This window comes from Ammospiza nelsoni, chromosome Z, assembly GCF_027579445.1.
Source record: "Ammospiza nelsoni isolate bAmmNel1 chromosome Z, bAmmNel1.pri, whole genome shotgun sequence".
NCBI lineage: Eukaryota > Metazoa > Chordata > Aves > Passeriformes > Passerellidae > Ammospiza > Ammospiza nelsoni.
Window position 1 is genome coordinate 44163340 of NC_080669.1, and position 18526 is coordinate 44181865.

General features: G+C 38.4%; 1 protein-coding gene across 1 annotated transcript in view; it reads right to left on the bottom strand.

Annotated features, from left to right (window-relative positions):
- Positions 1 to 18526, bottom strand: part of MRPS27 (mitochondrial ribosomal protein S27) — a 42843-nt gene that overhangs the window by 4617 nt on the left and 19700 nt on the right. The window contains exons 5-9 of the mRNA XM_059492398.1: positions 7310 to 7424; positions 6740 to 6818; positions 5368 to 5483; positions 3811 to 3913; positions 1500 to 1642 (exon numbers count right to left, since the gene is read on the bottom strand). Coding sequence (XP_059348381.1) covers positions 1500 to 1642; positions 3811 to 3913; positions 5368 to 5483; positions 6740 to 6818; positions 7310 to 7424 — 556 coding nt within the window. The remainder of the gene's footprint in view (positions 1 to 1499; positions 1643 to 3810; positions 3914 to 5367; positions 5484 to 6739; positions 6819 to 7309; positions 7425 to 18526) is intronic.

The following is an 18526-nucleotide window of genomic DNA, read 5'->3' on the forward strand; positions in this document are numbered from 1 at the left end:
AACAATAACATTTGTAATGGTTAGAATCAAGTGTTTGGGATTCACTAAGTAACACAACTGTCTAAGTAACACAACTGTCATGCATTCAAACAACTTAAAGAATTACCTTGTATTATGAGACGATTTCTGTATATGCTAAACAGAAAACCAAATTCTAAAAGGAAATGAGACAATCTTGGAAGAATTTTGTACGTGCTTGGGATCTTGGAGTGTGTGGCTCTCACTCAGTCAATGCATTGCTTTTTGGGCTCTACGACTGGGTGTGTACAGAGATGCAGCATTAGTAAAGAATAAGCAAGAACCCTCTTTTACAAGTTCTTAGCTCTTCACTGAAAATAGTAAAAAGTATCTCTATATAGATAACATTTCTAAGTATTAATAGCATTTACTATTTTTAGAGTATCAGTATGCAGACAGATAGAATCTTCTATGGACCCACAGTACCAGAGACATACAGCCCTGTTTCAACACCAGGATGTTCATCTACAACCCAGAGCAAGATGAGGAATTCCTGAATTCCTCAGAATTCAAGAAAAAAAATCACAAGTGTATTAAGCTGAGTTCTTCAGACTTGAAGTAAGACAGATACCTCCAAAACTACACACCTGAAGAGGTAACTCAAAACTGGTGGAAGTCGCAGATGTGACCTGTCTTGGACTGTCCAGTATTATACTGAGAAGCCTCAAAAAATAGAGCAATAGGTAGGAGTACCTGCTGAGCAGTGCCCCAGACTTCTGCTTGTCAGGGGAGACTGCAAGTTTAGCAGTGACATGAGCAAAAGGGAGGCTCCCATCATCAGGGACACCTTCAGGAAAAAGTAACGAGAAGGAGAGACCTCAGTGATGTTACTATGCTCCAGCCCATGTGGTAGTGGCAAACTAAGTTACTCCTAAGCTGTCTGATTCCAGGATCAGCCTGATTCCCCCAGCAGTCCTAAGCCCCAAGTCCCTTAGGTAGTGCCAACCTAATAAATGGACTGAATCTAGCCATCCTCCCTGACTGAGGGCAGTACAAACCTTCTAGAAATCATTTTGTTGGCTTTTTGGACCAGTACTACTCAGGACATCATCTGAGGGCATAGAACACATACAATTAGCCTTAAGAGCAAGAAGATGTGACAGTTCATCCTCACTGCTAAGAAATATGTCTCTGAGTAGTTTCAAAAACTTGAGAAACAAAGGTGTCTTTCCATCCCTGCAGACACGTGTTTCCTGTGACACAGACACAGGTGTCTCTAAAAGGAGGGCAAAGCTTAGAAAACTTAAATGGTCTGTGGCAGTAGCACACACTCATTGCCAAGGACATGCCAGTAGACATTATCACTGGCTCATCAACTTAAGCACTGATTCTGTTCTAAACATTACTTCTCCTGTCTTGCAAAGGCCTCTGAAGTTTGCAGGGCATATTTTCATTAACAAGGCATAGAATTCACAGGTTTTACTGAAGTTTGTTTTATATGGAATTCCCCTTGTTCAGTGGGTTATAGTCTTCATACTTACAGCCTCTTTACAGATTTTGATGTCCCCTGACAATGAAGCCACATTCTCCATCACTTGCAAGGCTCTATTCAAATACCCAGGTGTCCACATCAGGGGCATTAGATTGTATACAGCTCTTAATCCTTTCGTCAACTCCACCTTCCCTGTGATAAAAACACACTTTATTGTTAGTGTTTTAATATCTGAATCTTAATGGAACTTGTATAGGCTGGCTCTAGTTTCTAGCAGTAACAGCAAGTGTCTTGGCTTCAGGGGTAAAAACAACACACTTATATGAAGTTGCTCTAATAGAATTTCTATGGCTCTAATTTTATTAATGTACTTTTTTTTTGCTCAACTTCATCTAATTATGTCCATGTTTCTGATACCTCCTCATTCCCCCTCACCCAAAAATTTTGCCCAGATGGAAATCAGAGTAAGTGGTTTTATGGTTGTCAGGCTTTGTAACAGCAGCTTGTTGAAGGATGCCTGAAAATCTCAGACAAATGTCTCCTCAGCTTTCAGCTGACTGTGGAGCATGTGTGCACTAAATCTGATTCCCTAGATTTACCTGTGGTCTCTAGGGTTTACTCACCCACAACAGCACATGTTATGGCTAAGTGCTCAGCTTACTACCCCTGTTTCTGCTGAGGCTTCCCAAGAGGAAATACAGGAAACCTGGCAAAAAGGAAATTCTGATTCTCCATATAAGACAATCTGTGCCACAAGGTGTTCATTGATCTTAGCAGGACCTGTGATGTACTGCACCACTTGCAATGTGGTTTTTCTTCTGAGTAATTACTTGAGATCCTCAAGTAATGAACTTGATGAAACTCCTGCATAATAGAGGAAATACATATCACATCGTAGCAGATGCAATTTACAATGACTGTCACTCTTGGGCTTTGATTTTGTTATTGTCAGCAAAACAGGTAATACTTCTTCAAGTGTAGCTTACAGGAGTTGTGTCCAAGCTCTCAATTCAATTTGCACTCTGGCTATAATAACACAAAACTATGAGAGATACACTCTTTACATGGAAGGGAACAGTTTAGGAAAAGCAAGGTAATAAGTGCACAGACATAGCCTATGGACTATGGCTACATTAAAATAGCTGAGGTGCTTGAGGCCACTCTGTGCCTGTAGACATCTTTTACTCTCTCAGAGGTCAGTTCCATTAGTGTTGGCAAGACTTTGGAATACATGACATAACAGTAAATAGCTTTTGATCCACTGAATGTCAATGTCATGGACCAAGCACTATTGCTCTCAGACAAGAGTGAAGTGCATTTCTGAAATACAGCCACTATTCCACCAATCTATACGACATTTAAAATTCTCCAAACTGAATTGCAACTGAAGAGCAAAGTCCCTGTTCATAACAGTATCTCCACTGGATTACAAACTACAGTGCTATGAAAAATCCTGCTTTCAAATTATTTTCACATTTATCCCTCTTTTTGACTGAAAATTAATTTTTTGTTTTACAGCCATGATAAATACAAATCAGCATCCTAAGTCTGCCAAAACACACCATATTTTGAGGTGACATTTGAAGAACAAATTCACTTTTTATTACCCTCAATAATGCAGTAATGAAACAAAAATTTACAACAAATTGTTGACTATTTACTTCCTAGTAAATAGTCATTCTATAGAGAAGAACAAAACCTATCTATACCATATTCCACTTAAAAGTCAGAGGAAATTCAAGAATTGTTGGCCCATTTCCCTTCCCTTCAATTCTGAATATACTTTGATCTAACTTCTCTTTAATACTATATAGCAAGTTATTAACAGCAAAGACTTCTTAACAGATACAGGATAAAGGCACTGCTATCTGCTCTTCACAACCCCAACATTAACTTTACAGTCACTAGTAGAAGTTCTAAAAACAGTGTTTTCCAGGGTGTACTCTCTCATCTCAGAAGGCTTAAAGATATTTTGTTAAGCAGAAAAAGAGTCTGTTGTCCATAACCTTATATTGTGTGTCACGGAAATCTGTACTTTAGGATATTTTTTTTAATTTGTTGGTCAACCAACAAACCAATCCGACTGCTATTTAAGAGTATCTTCTCTCTTTCGGCATCTAATCCAAACATGCAGGGAGCCCTAAAATTGGTTCTGAAGCTGTCTGATTAATCAAATTCAAATCAGTTCTACCCTCCAGGCCTAAAAAACAGGTTCAATCATAACTCTGAAATTGGCTTCCACTATTTCTTTTTTTCCTTTGCCTTCTCCTTGATTACATTTTAATAAAACAAAGATGCCAATTTAATTCAGCCACTGAAGACAAGAGGGGAAAACTGACAATAAGGGAGGTAAAACTTACCAAGGAATGCATAGCCATAGAGCTGGGAACTAAAACCCACAGCGTTACTTTGCTTTAGACCCGTAAGCAATAGCGAAGCTCCAATATTTCTCTCTTCTTCCCACTGCAAATAATTCACCAACTAAGTAAGTGCTCTTTTAACAAACACAAATAGAAAACAGCAGCAAAGACAGCATGCATGGCTTTCATCACATCTTAGCAATAAAGTAAAGAATGATTAAATATGCCCAGTGTTCAGTTACAGCATATCTGTCCTGAGGAACAGTACAAATGGTACTGAGGAACAACTCTCTTTGCAGAAGACTAAAATGTGAGTGGTTGAAATTTTGCAAGAAAGTTCTTCTTACTATATCTACCCCTAGGTCTTAAACCAAACACAGAAAACTGGTTCTGAGCATTATGATGCATTGAATGTTACTTTGAACGCTGTATATAAATAAAAATATAATTTCACTGCTGTCTTTGGATGAGATTACTTCAAAATATTAAATAGGTCACAGCTATATAAATAAGCTTGTCTTGAACACCACCTTTGCTTGCACATTCAGTTTTCATGAAACATTATACATACAGACAAATGCTTATCTCCCCAGTACGGATACACAAACATAGACAAACACAATGGAAAAATGAGATTTTCACCCCTTTGCTTTTCACATACAAGTCACTATACATACTTTATTTCCAGGCAATGAAGAAAATATCCAAAACGGTAAATGTGCTTTTCTCTTCTTTGGCGAAAACTCAAATTATAACCCAATTGGGTAAAACTTGAAGGCAACTGCAAAATGCATTCTGGAAGATGCTTCATGTAACACAGATGGAGGCTTCAAGCACTTGCTATATAGATGACAACATGCTATTGAAGGCTTGAGCCAAACGTCATTAAAAATAGCTTCCTACAGAGATCATAGCGGATCTGACTAAGCCCCCTTTACTGACTGAGCCCCATCTGCAAAGGTAGAATAATGCCACTTCCAAGACCCTGAACTGTCATTCTGGCCTTAAGCAAGCAAGCTGTAAATAATAAACCCATAATCCTTGGAGACAAGAGAAATGTAACAAATTTAATTTAAAACAGATATGTAATAAGAAGGAATACTAAAAAACCTAGTGAAAATGCTTTATAAGTCTGCAACATCATCATTATCAAGCTGTAACGGTGAGCAGTACCCAGCTTAATGGGGTGTCCTATACAATAGGTGACATATTTTTTGGTGGTCATTGATATAGTCTGCTTTGAACTGAAGTATCAATTCACATCCTTCAAATGGGCACACATTACAACTGAAAATCCTTACACACCCTCCCTTTCAGAGAAAGGAGCAAATGGGGTGACAAATGATTTGATGGTTTTCATACTTGATTGTGTCTTCTTTCCTTTCTTTCTTTTTTTCTTTCTTCTGCAGTTGCAAAAATAATGAGAAAATGGAGCATTTTTTTCCCCAGGTAAACTCAGGGGATATAAAATATGTTCATGATTGAATGTCTGATTGACTGCACCACAACACTTGGAAGCAGAGTCTCTGTGTATCATTCTGAGTGTGGTCAGCTTACCGTATGTTCAGACTTGGCTGCCAGGTACTGGTACAAAACATAGAGAGAAAGAAGCTGTGTTGATGATTCATCAAAACTTTCTTGGAGCATGATCTCTGTTACTACTGACATAGCATCTATAGAGGAAAACAATACTTAATTATTATAGCTTCCAATACGTATCTTCCTTTTGCACCCACTCATGTTCACTGATGCTTTATTGCTGTGGTATGCTTTGAAATAGTTGAAGAGGAAGTGAAACATTTATTTCAACTAGAACACACCTATAGAATTAGTCTTATTCCTTTGGGTTGCTCAAACACACTGCAGAATGGGTTGAATAGCATGAAACTACAGCCAAGGAGCTCTTAAAATCATCTTAGCTCTACACATTTCAGTTGGCTCTTCTTTCCTTAGCTCTTCAATCATTAAAAAAAAAATTAAAATTATTTCTTTGTTCTTGTGTTTTGATTACAAACAAGAGAAGGCCGGCTTAACTTCATTAGCCTTAGGGTGACAGGAGAGTACAAAGGATAAGAAATGTTATCACAGATCACCCACAGTGGTCTATTCAGCTAACAGTGCTCTAGAGGAGCTCTATATGACATTCCAGTGACACTTCCAATCAAGAAGGACAGTTTGGAAAAAGATCTTCAGTTTCACACGGAACAGAAATATGGATAAAATAAGGGGGAATTCAAAGATGGAGGGAGTATGTCTCAAAAAAAAACCAACCATGTAATAATTTGTTGTTTAGCAAAATCTTTCAGCTCCTTTCTGTTATCTGTTTTATAAGAGCTTCATGTAAAGGAAAGCTTACTGCAAGTTTACAGTACTAGAAAACCTGAAGTGAAATTAAAATGAGTCATCAAAATTAGTATGGGTCATCAAACATGAGAGGACTCATCCACTTAAAGAGTCAATAATGAAAGGTAGGCCCAGTATGGCAAATCAGCATAGCTGGCTGCCCCCAGTGGCAGACAGAAAGCCTACACAAATAATTTTTATATGTAGCTTTTTGAACAGCTAAACGTATGGAAGACTAATACCAACACGCATTTTGATTCTAATAACACTCTAATTAATCATCACTAATAATCCTATAATATCATTACCACATATGTCAGACTTGTAACTGAAGAAGATGGTTTACACTTGCAATAGAATTAATAACAGTAGAAACTGTGAATCTCACAAGTCTCAAAACTGTAAAATTAATAAAGTCCCAAAGAAAGGAGAGAAAAAACACACAGAAAATATTTCAAGGGAAGGTGAAGTTGTGTTTTATGATGAATTCAGAAAAAATATTGCTACAAATTTTTAGTTTAAAGAAAAGCTCTGTAAATGTAAGAGCATACAACTAAGGATGCCATATTGGTCTGTGTTTTCTTACCTTCATATTTCTTCTGCTTTATAAAGTAATCCAACAAAATATTGAATGTAAAATTATCTGGAAAAATTCCATACTGAACCTGAAGAAAAGAAGGGAAAAAAGTTGTGTGCAATTGTGCTGCAGATACCAGAAAGAGCATAACCACAACACTCCAACTGATGCAATGTATGTAAGCAACACAAGAGATTAGCATGGCTCCTGTGATGTAGGCCCTCCAACTTCTGATGCACTGCATTTGTTTTAATATTTTATCTGAGCCTTTCAGACAAGGAATAGCGCTGCCCATCACATTATTATGCCTCCCCTGCAATTAACATGATTTGGACACCAACACTATTTAAAATCAAAGAGCTTTCTTAGAAAAGAGAGGATTTAAAAGCTATTTAAAAGAGAGGATGTAAAAAGGCTATTGCTAAAATTCAAGTGCAATAGCAATTTGTTATTTGACGAAGAAACCTGAACTTAAACCCACAGTCTACAGGCCCTGGCTGCAATAGGAATGCCTGTCAAGCCACACTTGAATCAAAAGCCAATCAAATATATTCGTGTCTCTTCCTTGATAAAACTTACTTTGTTTTGTATTGTGTATAAGGCTTTATCTTGAGCGCCATATTTTAAGCACTGTCTGATCCAGCTGTGAATGGTCCAGTCTCTCAAGTACCAGGAATTTGGGCTATGCCGAAACCTAAAGATGACAAGAAGTTCTGGTGACAATATGACTCTGCTATCACAGAAACAAATTCTGTAATCAACACAACTATGAGTTTCAAAACCTCACCATTCATGAACTCAGATACAAACTTCTCCATGCTTGACTTGGCAGTGAATCCCCACTCTCTAAAGAGCTCCAGATAGCCCTTTCAAGTAAGAAAAACAAAACTTTGACACATTAATAGTATGTACAAAGGAGAATCTGAGCATTTCACAAATGCGTAATATTTAAATTTCTCACTTTCCAGAAAGCCTACTGCTTTTTTCTTGAAAAAAAAAAAAAACCAAAAAATAACATTTTGGTGTATTTACGAAGGTTAACTGAGACTGGTATAAATACTGTAGTAGTTTTTGACCTTGTCCTTGTGATTCTGTAAGACTGTATTGTATAACATTTTGATGTATAATGTTGACAGGCTTGTCACAGCTACAACTGATGACATCAGCAGTATCAGAATTACATCAAAATATAACTGCATCTGACTCTTTGGAATTGTGTAATCTGATGTCTCTCGCCCTCTCTAAATCATGCCTCACTTCACCAGTTAAGAATTCATTATGCCTCAGCACAGGTCATCTCTGGGCTGCTGCATGCTCCATTTGCCTTAGAAATGCTTCATTCAGTGAGGCATACCTCATGCACAGGAAAACTCTGCTGGAAAGCCTTTCCCTGCCTCCCTGCACCAGTTTAATCTATTCTGAGACACCTCATGCCATGACTTCAGCAGTCTTCCAAGGCAACCTACTCCAGTGCTTGACTAATTTGTACAATTAAATACTTTTAATTTCATTTCATCCTAATTCAGACACATGCACTTTGCTCCATATTTGAACAAACGGTGACAAAAAGCACATGGAACTTCAGATTTGGTAAACATTCAAGCATCAGTTAAAAGTTCAGTGGTAGGAGCTGCTGCCTTGGTCCTGAGCTGAATTTCACACCCGCATGTGAAGAGATGCATGCAGTCTTTCTCAATTCAAATGAAAACTGATCTCGGTCCCCAGCACAGAAGTGACTGCCACTTTCTGTAAAGAACACCAATGACTGAGCTGAGCTCATGTGCAGATGCTCGCAGCCCCAAGCCAAGATGCAGCACCATTTAGAGGCAGGGTAGACGCTTCCATCTGAGTGAACATGCTTTCCAGAACGTTTATCAGATTAATGTGGCCACCAACCCTCTTTCCCCCTCAGTAAATCTCTTGTCTATCACTGAGGGCTACGCAGATGACCAAGGCTGGAAAAGTACTGCAGCCTAGAGAGCCTTCAAAACAAAGACAGCCATGCCAAAAGTGAAGCTACACAACTACATAATCTAAATGTAAGTACTTGTAAGTGGCATAGAAATCTCCCCATTAAATTAAAATTTAATAGCAAAGAAAAGCATGCTTTGAATATTAAATTACAAGCATCCATTCTGGTACTATAATTACTTTCCATTTTCTTCTCTCTGGAGTTCAAATACTGAGAGTAGCAAGAATGTACATTTGCTTTCACTAAAGTCCTGTGTCATGGACAAATGCTTTCAGGAAGTATCAGTTACAGGAATTTGGATTTAATCATATTTTGATGAAAAATTATCCAATTGCTACAGACTCTTTCACCAGCTATTTAAGAATGGTCAAGCTGGAAAACCAGCACCCAGTAATAATGCTGCCAACATATTTCAAAGTTTCATTAAATGGTTAATATTGTTTCTCAAGTGGAAAACAACAGACCTGTCTTTCAAAAAGCATGACACTGATTCTCTCAAAAAATTAGGCTTTCTATTGATACAATCTTTGCAAATGAAAAACAAGTTTTCAGAAAACAACAACAAAAAACCCAACCAGCTGTTTTTAATGCATTTGAATATCCAACTTTTTTCACAGCTCTATTTATTCCCTTGAGTACACCACAGTGAGAGAGAGCACTCCAATACTCCCTGTATCTTGGGACTGCTAAAGCTTACTGTAATGGAAGCTTCTAGGTTTCAAAGGAGAATTGGATTTGGACAGCAAAAGGCCTAACAGGCATACAATGCAGCCTAGAAACAGAATTAAGCTGATCCAGTCAACACTCGTTGCTGGAATCAATATGCACAAAATCCAGAGGCATGCCACAAAATCTTGTAAAAAATCTGCACACTAGCTTTTATAGAGCTGGGACTGATTTTTGCATGCACGCGCGTGTGCGTGTGTGTGTGTGTGTGATAACGACAGGATCTTTCAGATATAATTACTGCAAGTATGTTACTATTAAGATCTTTATACTGATCTTTATGCTCAGGTCAGGTCTTGCCTGCCCTAGGTGCTATGCAAATGAAAAGCAAAGAGCTTCTTAACAAAGTAATTTTCTAGTTAATTCTAACAACTAATTACAAGTCAGTTGCATGGGAATAAGGAGAGGAGACTGATGCACGAATGCTATATATATGCATGTACAAGATGCCTCAACACAAGACATGTCCATTAATCCACGATGTGGTAGGAGAATTGGAAGTGAAAAGGAAACAACTGCACTGCAAACTTTGTTTCTGATCCATACAATGCTGAGATAAGCTCTGTCTCTACTGTACTAGCTGAGAAGAAAAACCAACAGAGTATCTGTTTTTTACAGTTATCCTAGACAAATCAACCAAATGTTGTGGCAGGCACTTGTACTTGAAATGGGATCAGGAAAAAGAGGAGGTTGCTCATCATTTTGACAAGCATTAACATCCTCCTCCTTCTCTTTGTCCACCAAACAGGATATAATTAAGCAAGGCAATATGTTCAGGGACAGATGAAAAGACAGAAGGAAGTTAAAACTACAGAAAAAAAACAGGATTCAGAATGAATTAAATAAAGGAAGTCTCTAGCAACTGCTGTGTGTTTAATGGAGAGACCAGAAGGTTATCTTGCAGATGCCTGGTGCTGAAATTCATTTTTCTGAGAACTAATAAAAACCAGAGAAGCCCAAGATTCTTACAATGTGTTTAGAAAAGACAAGAAGGAACTCTTAGAGAAGCTCTCTGTTGGTACACTTTAATGTTAATGGCTAAAAAATCAATATGGTCATCCTTCCAGTCATTGAACTGAGAACATCTGCCTCCATGGGGAATAAAACCAGAAATATTTATAATACAGGGAGAGCCTGAAATATCAAGGTCATTGTGAATCTAACAGCACACTACACAATACTCTAGAGAATTATTTTTATTTTTGAAAGTTTTTCAAATTATGCAGTCCAGAAACTTGATTTTCACAAACAGTTGCTTTGTACTTGCACAATGATTATAACTTGGAAGACACAGAAGGAGTGTACAGCCTCAGTACAAGGCAACCAGAACATTTTTAGCCAAGCAAGTACATTCTCTTGCTCACAAATAGGCCAGCACATTGGGCTACATTGTCAGTTTACTAAGTTACTGCATAAAGCCCCGCTGCTCATTATTTTCAACAGTGCTGGGGTACTCATGCTGTGTGAAAGAAACTAAACAATAAAAAAGTTTAACAGACGCTGAGAGTGCTTCATGGGGTGCTGTACTACTACAGCAAGCATGACTTACTCATATTGGTACACTCACACACTGCAGAAAAGCTGAATTCCGGCCCAACTAATTTATTTCAGTCTTGCAACTTTGTTTGTGCCATCAAGTGGTGATGCACTCTAGCTGCTTTCACACATCCTGTCTTCTCAAGGGAAGTAATGCAGCAAACCTGAGAGCAAACAGAACCACCCCTTGCTGGTCTGCATTCTTTTTCCTAGGTTGATAGAGGGCACTTCATTGCTTTGGGGACAGTCACAAATGAGGAAGATGGTGAAGGGAAATTTGCTGCATTACAGAGGAGAAAGTGCTGTAGAAGTGACCATGAGGAAGAGCTCTGCTCTGCTCTTCCTGGTAGTATATAGAGGAAACAAGCTCAGCATATCGGTTCCCATTGTTTGTTGATCACAAGTTCCATTTTGGACTCCGTGGTGTTCCTAAGGGCCAGTCCAATTCCTGATACTCCCAGAAGCTATCCTTGTGCAAGACACACTTTTTCCTCTTCCTCATTCTCCCCCATTCTCAGAAGGAAGAAACTCTTCCTTTCTCTACCTTTACCTGGCCTAAAGAGAAAGCATCTTGTAATGATCCACACATCCCTGCACTTCCTATCTCTCTTCCTTTAAAACTAGAGAGAAACATGGGTCTGCGTGTTCATATATTTTCAACAGAAGGGAGAGTCCCAGATTACTTCTCATCCACTTAAAATTCTACAAAGTCCCAACACAAAACGTGAAGAGTCTTAAAATGAATAAATATGATAGGAAATATCTCTGCAAACCAAGAAGAAACTATCTCAGTGGAACAAATCCGAAGCAACTCCAGATTTCACACAAGTAACACAGGGCTGGGAAGCATATTAACAATGCCATGTTTTTTTCTTCCCAGGCACATTTTTTCAGCTACAGTGCATAATGATCAAATGGATTCCAGGCAGGCTTAGCTTGGAAACTGGAAGGCTGTCACCCAAAACTCTCCCTTTGTTTGTCATTTCAAGCCACAAGCCTTGGGGAAAATCATCTACACTTTAAATGGACCAAGAGGCATTACTCATAAATCAGTGTCAAAGAAAACAATCCTGGAAAAGCAATCATTATTGACAGAAATTTCCTTTAAAAAATGAACAGAACTCTATTTTTCCATCTCTTCTTTGACTGCCATTTTAGCCTTCACCTTTTTTGTATAAATCTTGTAAAAATTTCATGTGTAAACCTACCAGTCCTATAGAAAATGCCACACACATTAACTGCCTACACTCAAAATCAGAGGGAACCCATTGCTTTTGTTTTGGAAAAAAGCCCAAATAGTATACATACTATAAGATATCAATTATCAAAAGCAGTAATAGGACAGGTTAAAAAAATAGACATGACAACTATAACAGAGCATAGTCTAAGGCTGAGGCAGAATCTTACACAAGCAGAAAACTGGTTTGCAGACTCCCTGAAAAAATCCTACGTTCAGCCCCTATTCTATTTTAATTTTTATTGACTTTCCTGTCTTTTATTTTGAACTAATTTAACTTGATTGCTTTGATGCTAAAATAATTCTTCTAAATTAAGCTCTTTCCACCTCCACATGAATTCGTATTTCATGCACAACATTTTTTGTTCAAGATTTGCACAGAGCTCTAACACCACTAACGCATGTTTGATGATGGCCCCAAAACAGACTTAAATGATCAGATATGGAGAAACTACAGTATAGGACCACAGTCAAACATCAAGACTGAGCAGGAGACTTTAAGGATATTTTAAGTATCACATCTTGCTTCATGTTATACCACATTAAGTTTTTACTTCTGTTTACTTCAATGTTACAAGTTCACCTTTTTCTTAATCCTTAAGCTTAGTAATAAGACTAGATTTGGAAAAGGAGATATTTTGTCTAGAAGTACCTACTACACCGTTATTTAGGAAGCCTCAGGATATCATCCGGGTAACTTTCCTCTACCAACAACTGAAGGGAGAAAATTTACTATTCAGTAGTTTCAGGGCAGCTATTGCAGTGCTCAAAACTACATTCAAGCACAAAAAGCTCAGCTTCACAAAGTCTCTTTCTAACAGTAACTATCAGTTAGGGTGCAGTTTATTCTTTATTGATCTACCTATTTTGACAGTTTTTCTTTTTTTTCCTGCCCACTGTTGTCAGCAGCCTTGTATCACTAAATGCTCTTCCTCCTTTTGATGAATTTAAGGGACCCTCAGGAGTAAAGCATAAGGAACAAGCCTTATTACATTAAAAGTTTAAAAAACAGTATGCTCAAAGAATTGCAAAATCCTAGATAAATTTTATAAATTTCAAAATAATGGATGAATGGACAATCAGTTTACCACAGCATGAAAGAAATGCTTTGCTTAGACATAAATAGACCTAAGAGCTATCACAAAAGAAATAGCAATACAACAGATAAGGAGCCTATGGCAAGTTTGAAGCAATTTATTGGCATTCCTGGTATCGCAATATTTTAAACAGATAGTGGTATTTCTTAAAAATATCTGAATTATTTATCAATCCTTCCACCCAGAGGCAGTCAACCTAACAGGACTGCAGTGAAGCTGCTCTTCCAACCTTCTGCCCACAGGTTACACCAAGCAGCACTGAACCTCCCTAGAATTATTCGCAAAGCACAAAGCAGCAATCCTTCAGACAACTTCATGAATATCCCACACGTTTACCTTAAATGCCTCAAATCTTTATTCTAATTAATTCAGACTGAAAAAGCAACGCCAAGGCTCAAACAACATACACACTCAGTACACTCTTTGTCCCTGGGAAAACTCTTCAAGGCTGCTAAATGTGTTTCCTAAAAAACTTAGAGGAGCCTTTTCATGTAGATTCATAGTACTTCAGAATTATGCATTCCCTGACAGAACTCCAATGGAAGTTCACTACTAAGAAGTGAACTAGTGAAGAATGTGAACTAATCTGTGTCAGTTTGGCTGAACATGCTCTGTATGCCTAACCTGAAATAGGATGACATTAGTCACAGGCCTTTTCTAGCTAGAAGCTAAAGACCTTAACATTTAAAAATCCAGTATCAACACAATTCCTTGTACGAGGTTAAAGGGAAGGTCATCAGCTAGCTCACTAAAAATGGACCTTTGGGGAGCCTCACTGGGTAGGTAAAAGAACACTGCTACCAAGAAAAGGTGGTGATGCCTGCTTTAGTCTCATGAAAGAACATTATAACATCTCATTATCACATTCAGTTTTATTTCAAATGCAAACTATGAATAAAGCAACCCCCCTTTTTGACTTAATGAAATGACGAGGTAAACTGCAATGAAGGAAACCAAATAAACAGATTTTTGAATACAGCACTTGTATTTTTCTCCTTTTCCCAGGAAAACAGTTACCCACCACCCTTCATCTCTTCTACTCCTTTTAAACAAAGACAATCAGGAAAAATCCAGTTTTCTTGTCACACACATGAAGAATCTATACTACTTTCACCACAAAGGTGAAATTCACTCAAAGAGTGACAATTAAGAAGAAAAGCTTGTGTCATAATAACAACAATAAGAAAAACACAAAATCTCCCCAAACTACCGACTGTAAGGGGGACAGCTCTCTGTGACAAATGCTTCTGGACTTACAACTGAAATGACTGGTTTTGAATATAAATGTCACCAATACTGTAGAGAAAGTATCACAGGCTGAGAAAGCACACAGGGAATGATGAAGTGAGCTGTTGCTATAGTGATTCTGATAAGATTCTCTCAAGTGCCTTTCCTTTTCCCATGTAACCACAATCAAGTCTAATTTAAAACTGACTCTTCCATTAATTATATCTTTTTCCGGTATTCTGGCATGCAAAACCAGACAAATTAAGAACCATACAAGATACTACATTTCCTGCTTCAGGGAATTTTTTTTAATCTCAGCAGTTTCAAAGTGCATAAGGATAAAACTTGCTATTTCAAAGCTCAACAAAGGGTCAGTTCTGCTGATTCTTTTACTTGGATCTCTGAATACTGATTAACACAAGGCTGTAAAAAAGGTACATATAATTAAAGCACTGATTTGATTGTTACCATTTTACTAATTCAGCTATGCCTGTCATTACTTCAACAAATTAAACCTGTCTGAAAGCTAGTGTACAAGTTACAAACTTACTTCTCAAAACGAAAAAAAAATGTTTGCAAAAGCCTGCTTGCAATTTCTAGTTACTGTTAACCACCTTTGCATGTGGTTCACTTCGCCAAGTGACAGACCACTAAAGGCTCCCAGGAAGTCTATTTCCAGCAGAAAGGTAGCTCCCACTAGCTGCACTTCAAAAGTAAGTTTAAAATCTTTTGTGTACCAAATAGTACTTGTGTCATGGACTTTCTTCAACCATAGTTAACTTTATGTCATTTGATGGCTAAATTGCTTTAAAGCTCATTAGACTTAATTTTTAAAAAAAAAATTATTACAGATGTTTTAGAAAACCTCCATCTCTTAGCTACCAACTACTGCAGGGATGTCACAGTGAAGCTTGCCTTCCAGCAACCATTAACCAAGCTGGACAGAGATGTAGCACCAAGGGCTTTCCATGCAAACAAAATAGTGACTTCAAGTTCTGTGACAGCTCAGTGTCAGAGAGAAATGCACCACACATCAAGGTGTTTCTGCCTTTTAGCACTAAGCCCAAACTATGAGAGAATACCCCTTTCACGCCATATTAAATAGGCATACTTCATGCATATGCGTAAGAACTGCTGTCAAGAAAAGCAAATAGACTTCTTGATTTTATAGCAGGAAAAAAATCTCAGCCTTTAACAGACATTGCTATTATTGTATTTGCAAACAGTAACTTTTTAACAATGCCTAATATTCAGTGTAGATTCAACCTGGGGCAAAATTAACATAATTTTGTTAGAGACCTAATCACTGAGACCTGCAGTCTACATTGTAACTATGTTGCATTTTCCATTTATTTTACTCAAATTCTTTATGGTTCACAAAATAGCTCCCAGAAATAGATCACACATTAGCTTCAAACGACTGCAGCATTCCACTGACTGACATAACCCTTGACACTTTCCAGTTTGATCACAGTTGAACTCACACAGATCATAAGTGATGTATTTCTGTCTTGAGTATGTAAAAGGCTGCAATACAGAGGTGTACAAGCCAAACTGTTTATCTGCAGTTTGTTTCACACCACAATCAGAGCAAAAAAGAGGTGCTGGGAATACAGCACCTCTGGGTGCTTCAGGAATACAAATACTGAATGGATCTCAGTAACCAACTTAAGCAGGGGAAGAGCCAAACCTTGCACTTGCTGCCAAGCACTTCACAAACTAGATTTGCACAGTACAGGTTTTACCTTTTCAGATTTGCTGTCACAGGCACATAATTCAAGCCTTATTTTGCACTAATACATTTACATTTTTCACTGCTACAGTCTGATGTCCTTGTGTATTTGCTCTCCTTCTGCACCCCATGAGTGAAGGGGAGGCAGAAAAGAAGGCTTTAGTACTAAATGTAAACACCTAAAAAGAGAACAAAACCCCTGATACCTGCAGTTTCAGTCACAGCCACTGTCAATAAGGCAACCATTTCCAAAAGGTCAATCATTGGTGAATAGGCCAGGGCTACCACACAGTTCATCATTATTCTGTTTACTTTTCATGTCATGTCTCAATGAGCAATACTTACTGGTATTTCTTTTTTCTTCCAACCTTGCATTTTCCTAATAAAAATACTTTTAGCAAAGAGTAACAAGAAATGCTCAACTCCTTTACACATTTTAAACTGTTCTCTAACCACAGTACCCAATCACAGCACTTCTGAGCCATCTAGTTAGCATACCTCTTAGTATATCTAACTTCTGAGACTCATGAGATCAAAATGTCCTTTGCCTCATTGCATATGTCAATCCCAAGGAACAGCAAGTACAACAAGGATAAACATGGCAAACTGGACCAAAGCATTTTGTAAGGCAGTTTAAAATTTGTGGGCTCTTACCAGCTACATGATTGTTTTATTATTTTCAGAAAAAGACTACGCTATCAGATCTGTTATTTAAAGAGAGACAGCAGGTACCTCTCTTTAAGTACTGCATGTACTGTAGGACAAATGCTCCCTTGCGTAGGTAGCTGCAAGCCGCAGAGTAAAATGAGGTCACGCCACCCAAAACAGGCAGAGAGAATTTCATAATGCAAAAAGGTATTTTGTAGTTTCTCCCCTTTTGAGACAGGAACACATCCAAGATTGCTAGTTATAAATACAGTGGTGACAGCACCAAGCCTGCCAGAGTCCAGTAAGCATTTGGACAATGCTGTCAAGCACACGGTGTGATTCTTGAGGTGTCCTGTGCAGAGCCAGGAGCTGGGCTCAATGAGCCTGACTGGTCCCTTCCAACTCAGCATATTCTATGATAACTCACTAATGCTTTTGGTTCTGCTAATGACTGGCCCACAATGCAAAGCCAGGATGACTTGCTACTTTGCCTTTTTGGAGTGCCCCACTCAGACCTTGTATACAGGGTCCAAACTGACATTCACACAGCAGTTAAGGAAAACTGCAAAAAGAAGTAATCACTGCAGGACAGTAATTTAAATGAAGACAAAAACATCTTTTTGCTGGTAAAGTGGACTGTAACACTCCTGCTGCACATGTTCTGCTGTCACGCTCTCACAGTAGCTGCCTCACCTCATTCACCGCCAGTCAGACACACAAGCAGCCAGTCTCGTTTGTGGACTTTGGCACAAAATGTGCAGACAAGGGGGAGGGAGTGGGTGTCCATTTTACACCCAGCTGTCTGCTGCCAGAGGCCGTCTATTTAGCTTGTAGCTTGATTTAGTCCAGCTCTGCACACTCCCTAGTGGAACTTGGAAGAAAGGAGTATTTTCCCCCTCTTTTAAATGAAAGCAGTAGTTACAGAGGAGAGAGCAGAATAAATGTCAACATAAAGAGGATCATCATAAAGTTTACTCTGGAGATTAAAGGCAGCTTTATATCCATACCAATTCTTAAACAACAGATATTACTCATAAAGGTGAAAATCAGTTTGCAAATCCAGATGCCAAAATTTGTGTGCTTTCAGCCTGACAAGTTCTAGACTGAAGGAGTGGGGTGGGGGAGGGGGGATAACCAAAATCCCTGCTCACTTTTCAGCATGAGAAAGGAATTATTATTGGGTCTACATTCACAGCTGAGCGAACAGGCATTTCCATCAGCTGCTGTCTTGTATATCCCATTCAAATTTTAACAATAAATCCAAGAAAGCATTCTTTGTCGCCGCTTAAATGCTCCCTAAACTAAATCCTGGGTGTAATCCCCACCTGGTCCAAAGAGAAAACACACAGCTCCTCCAAGCTACCAGGGACCTGCCCCAGTCAGCTGAGGACCTGGCACACCACACATGCATACAACCATTAATTAAATGAAAGCTGGGAGACATGGACAACCTCAGCACCTTCCAAACATGTGCAGTCCAGCACTCCATAGAGATGCACCAGTGGTGAAGATAGAAACCAACTGATGAAAACAGCCACAGTGCTATTTCTGAAACAACCAACTCCACATTTAATTGAGTTCCTCCAGCTTTTAAACTGATGTAGCAATGGGGAGACAGAGA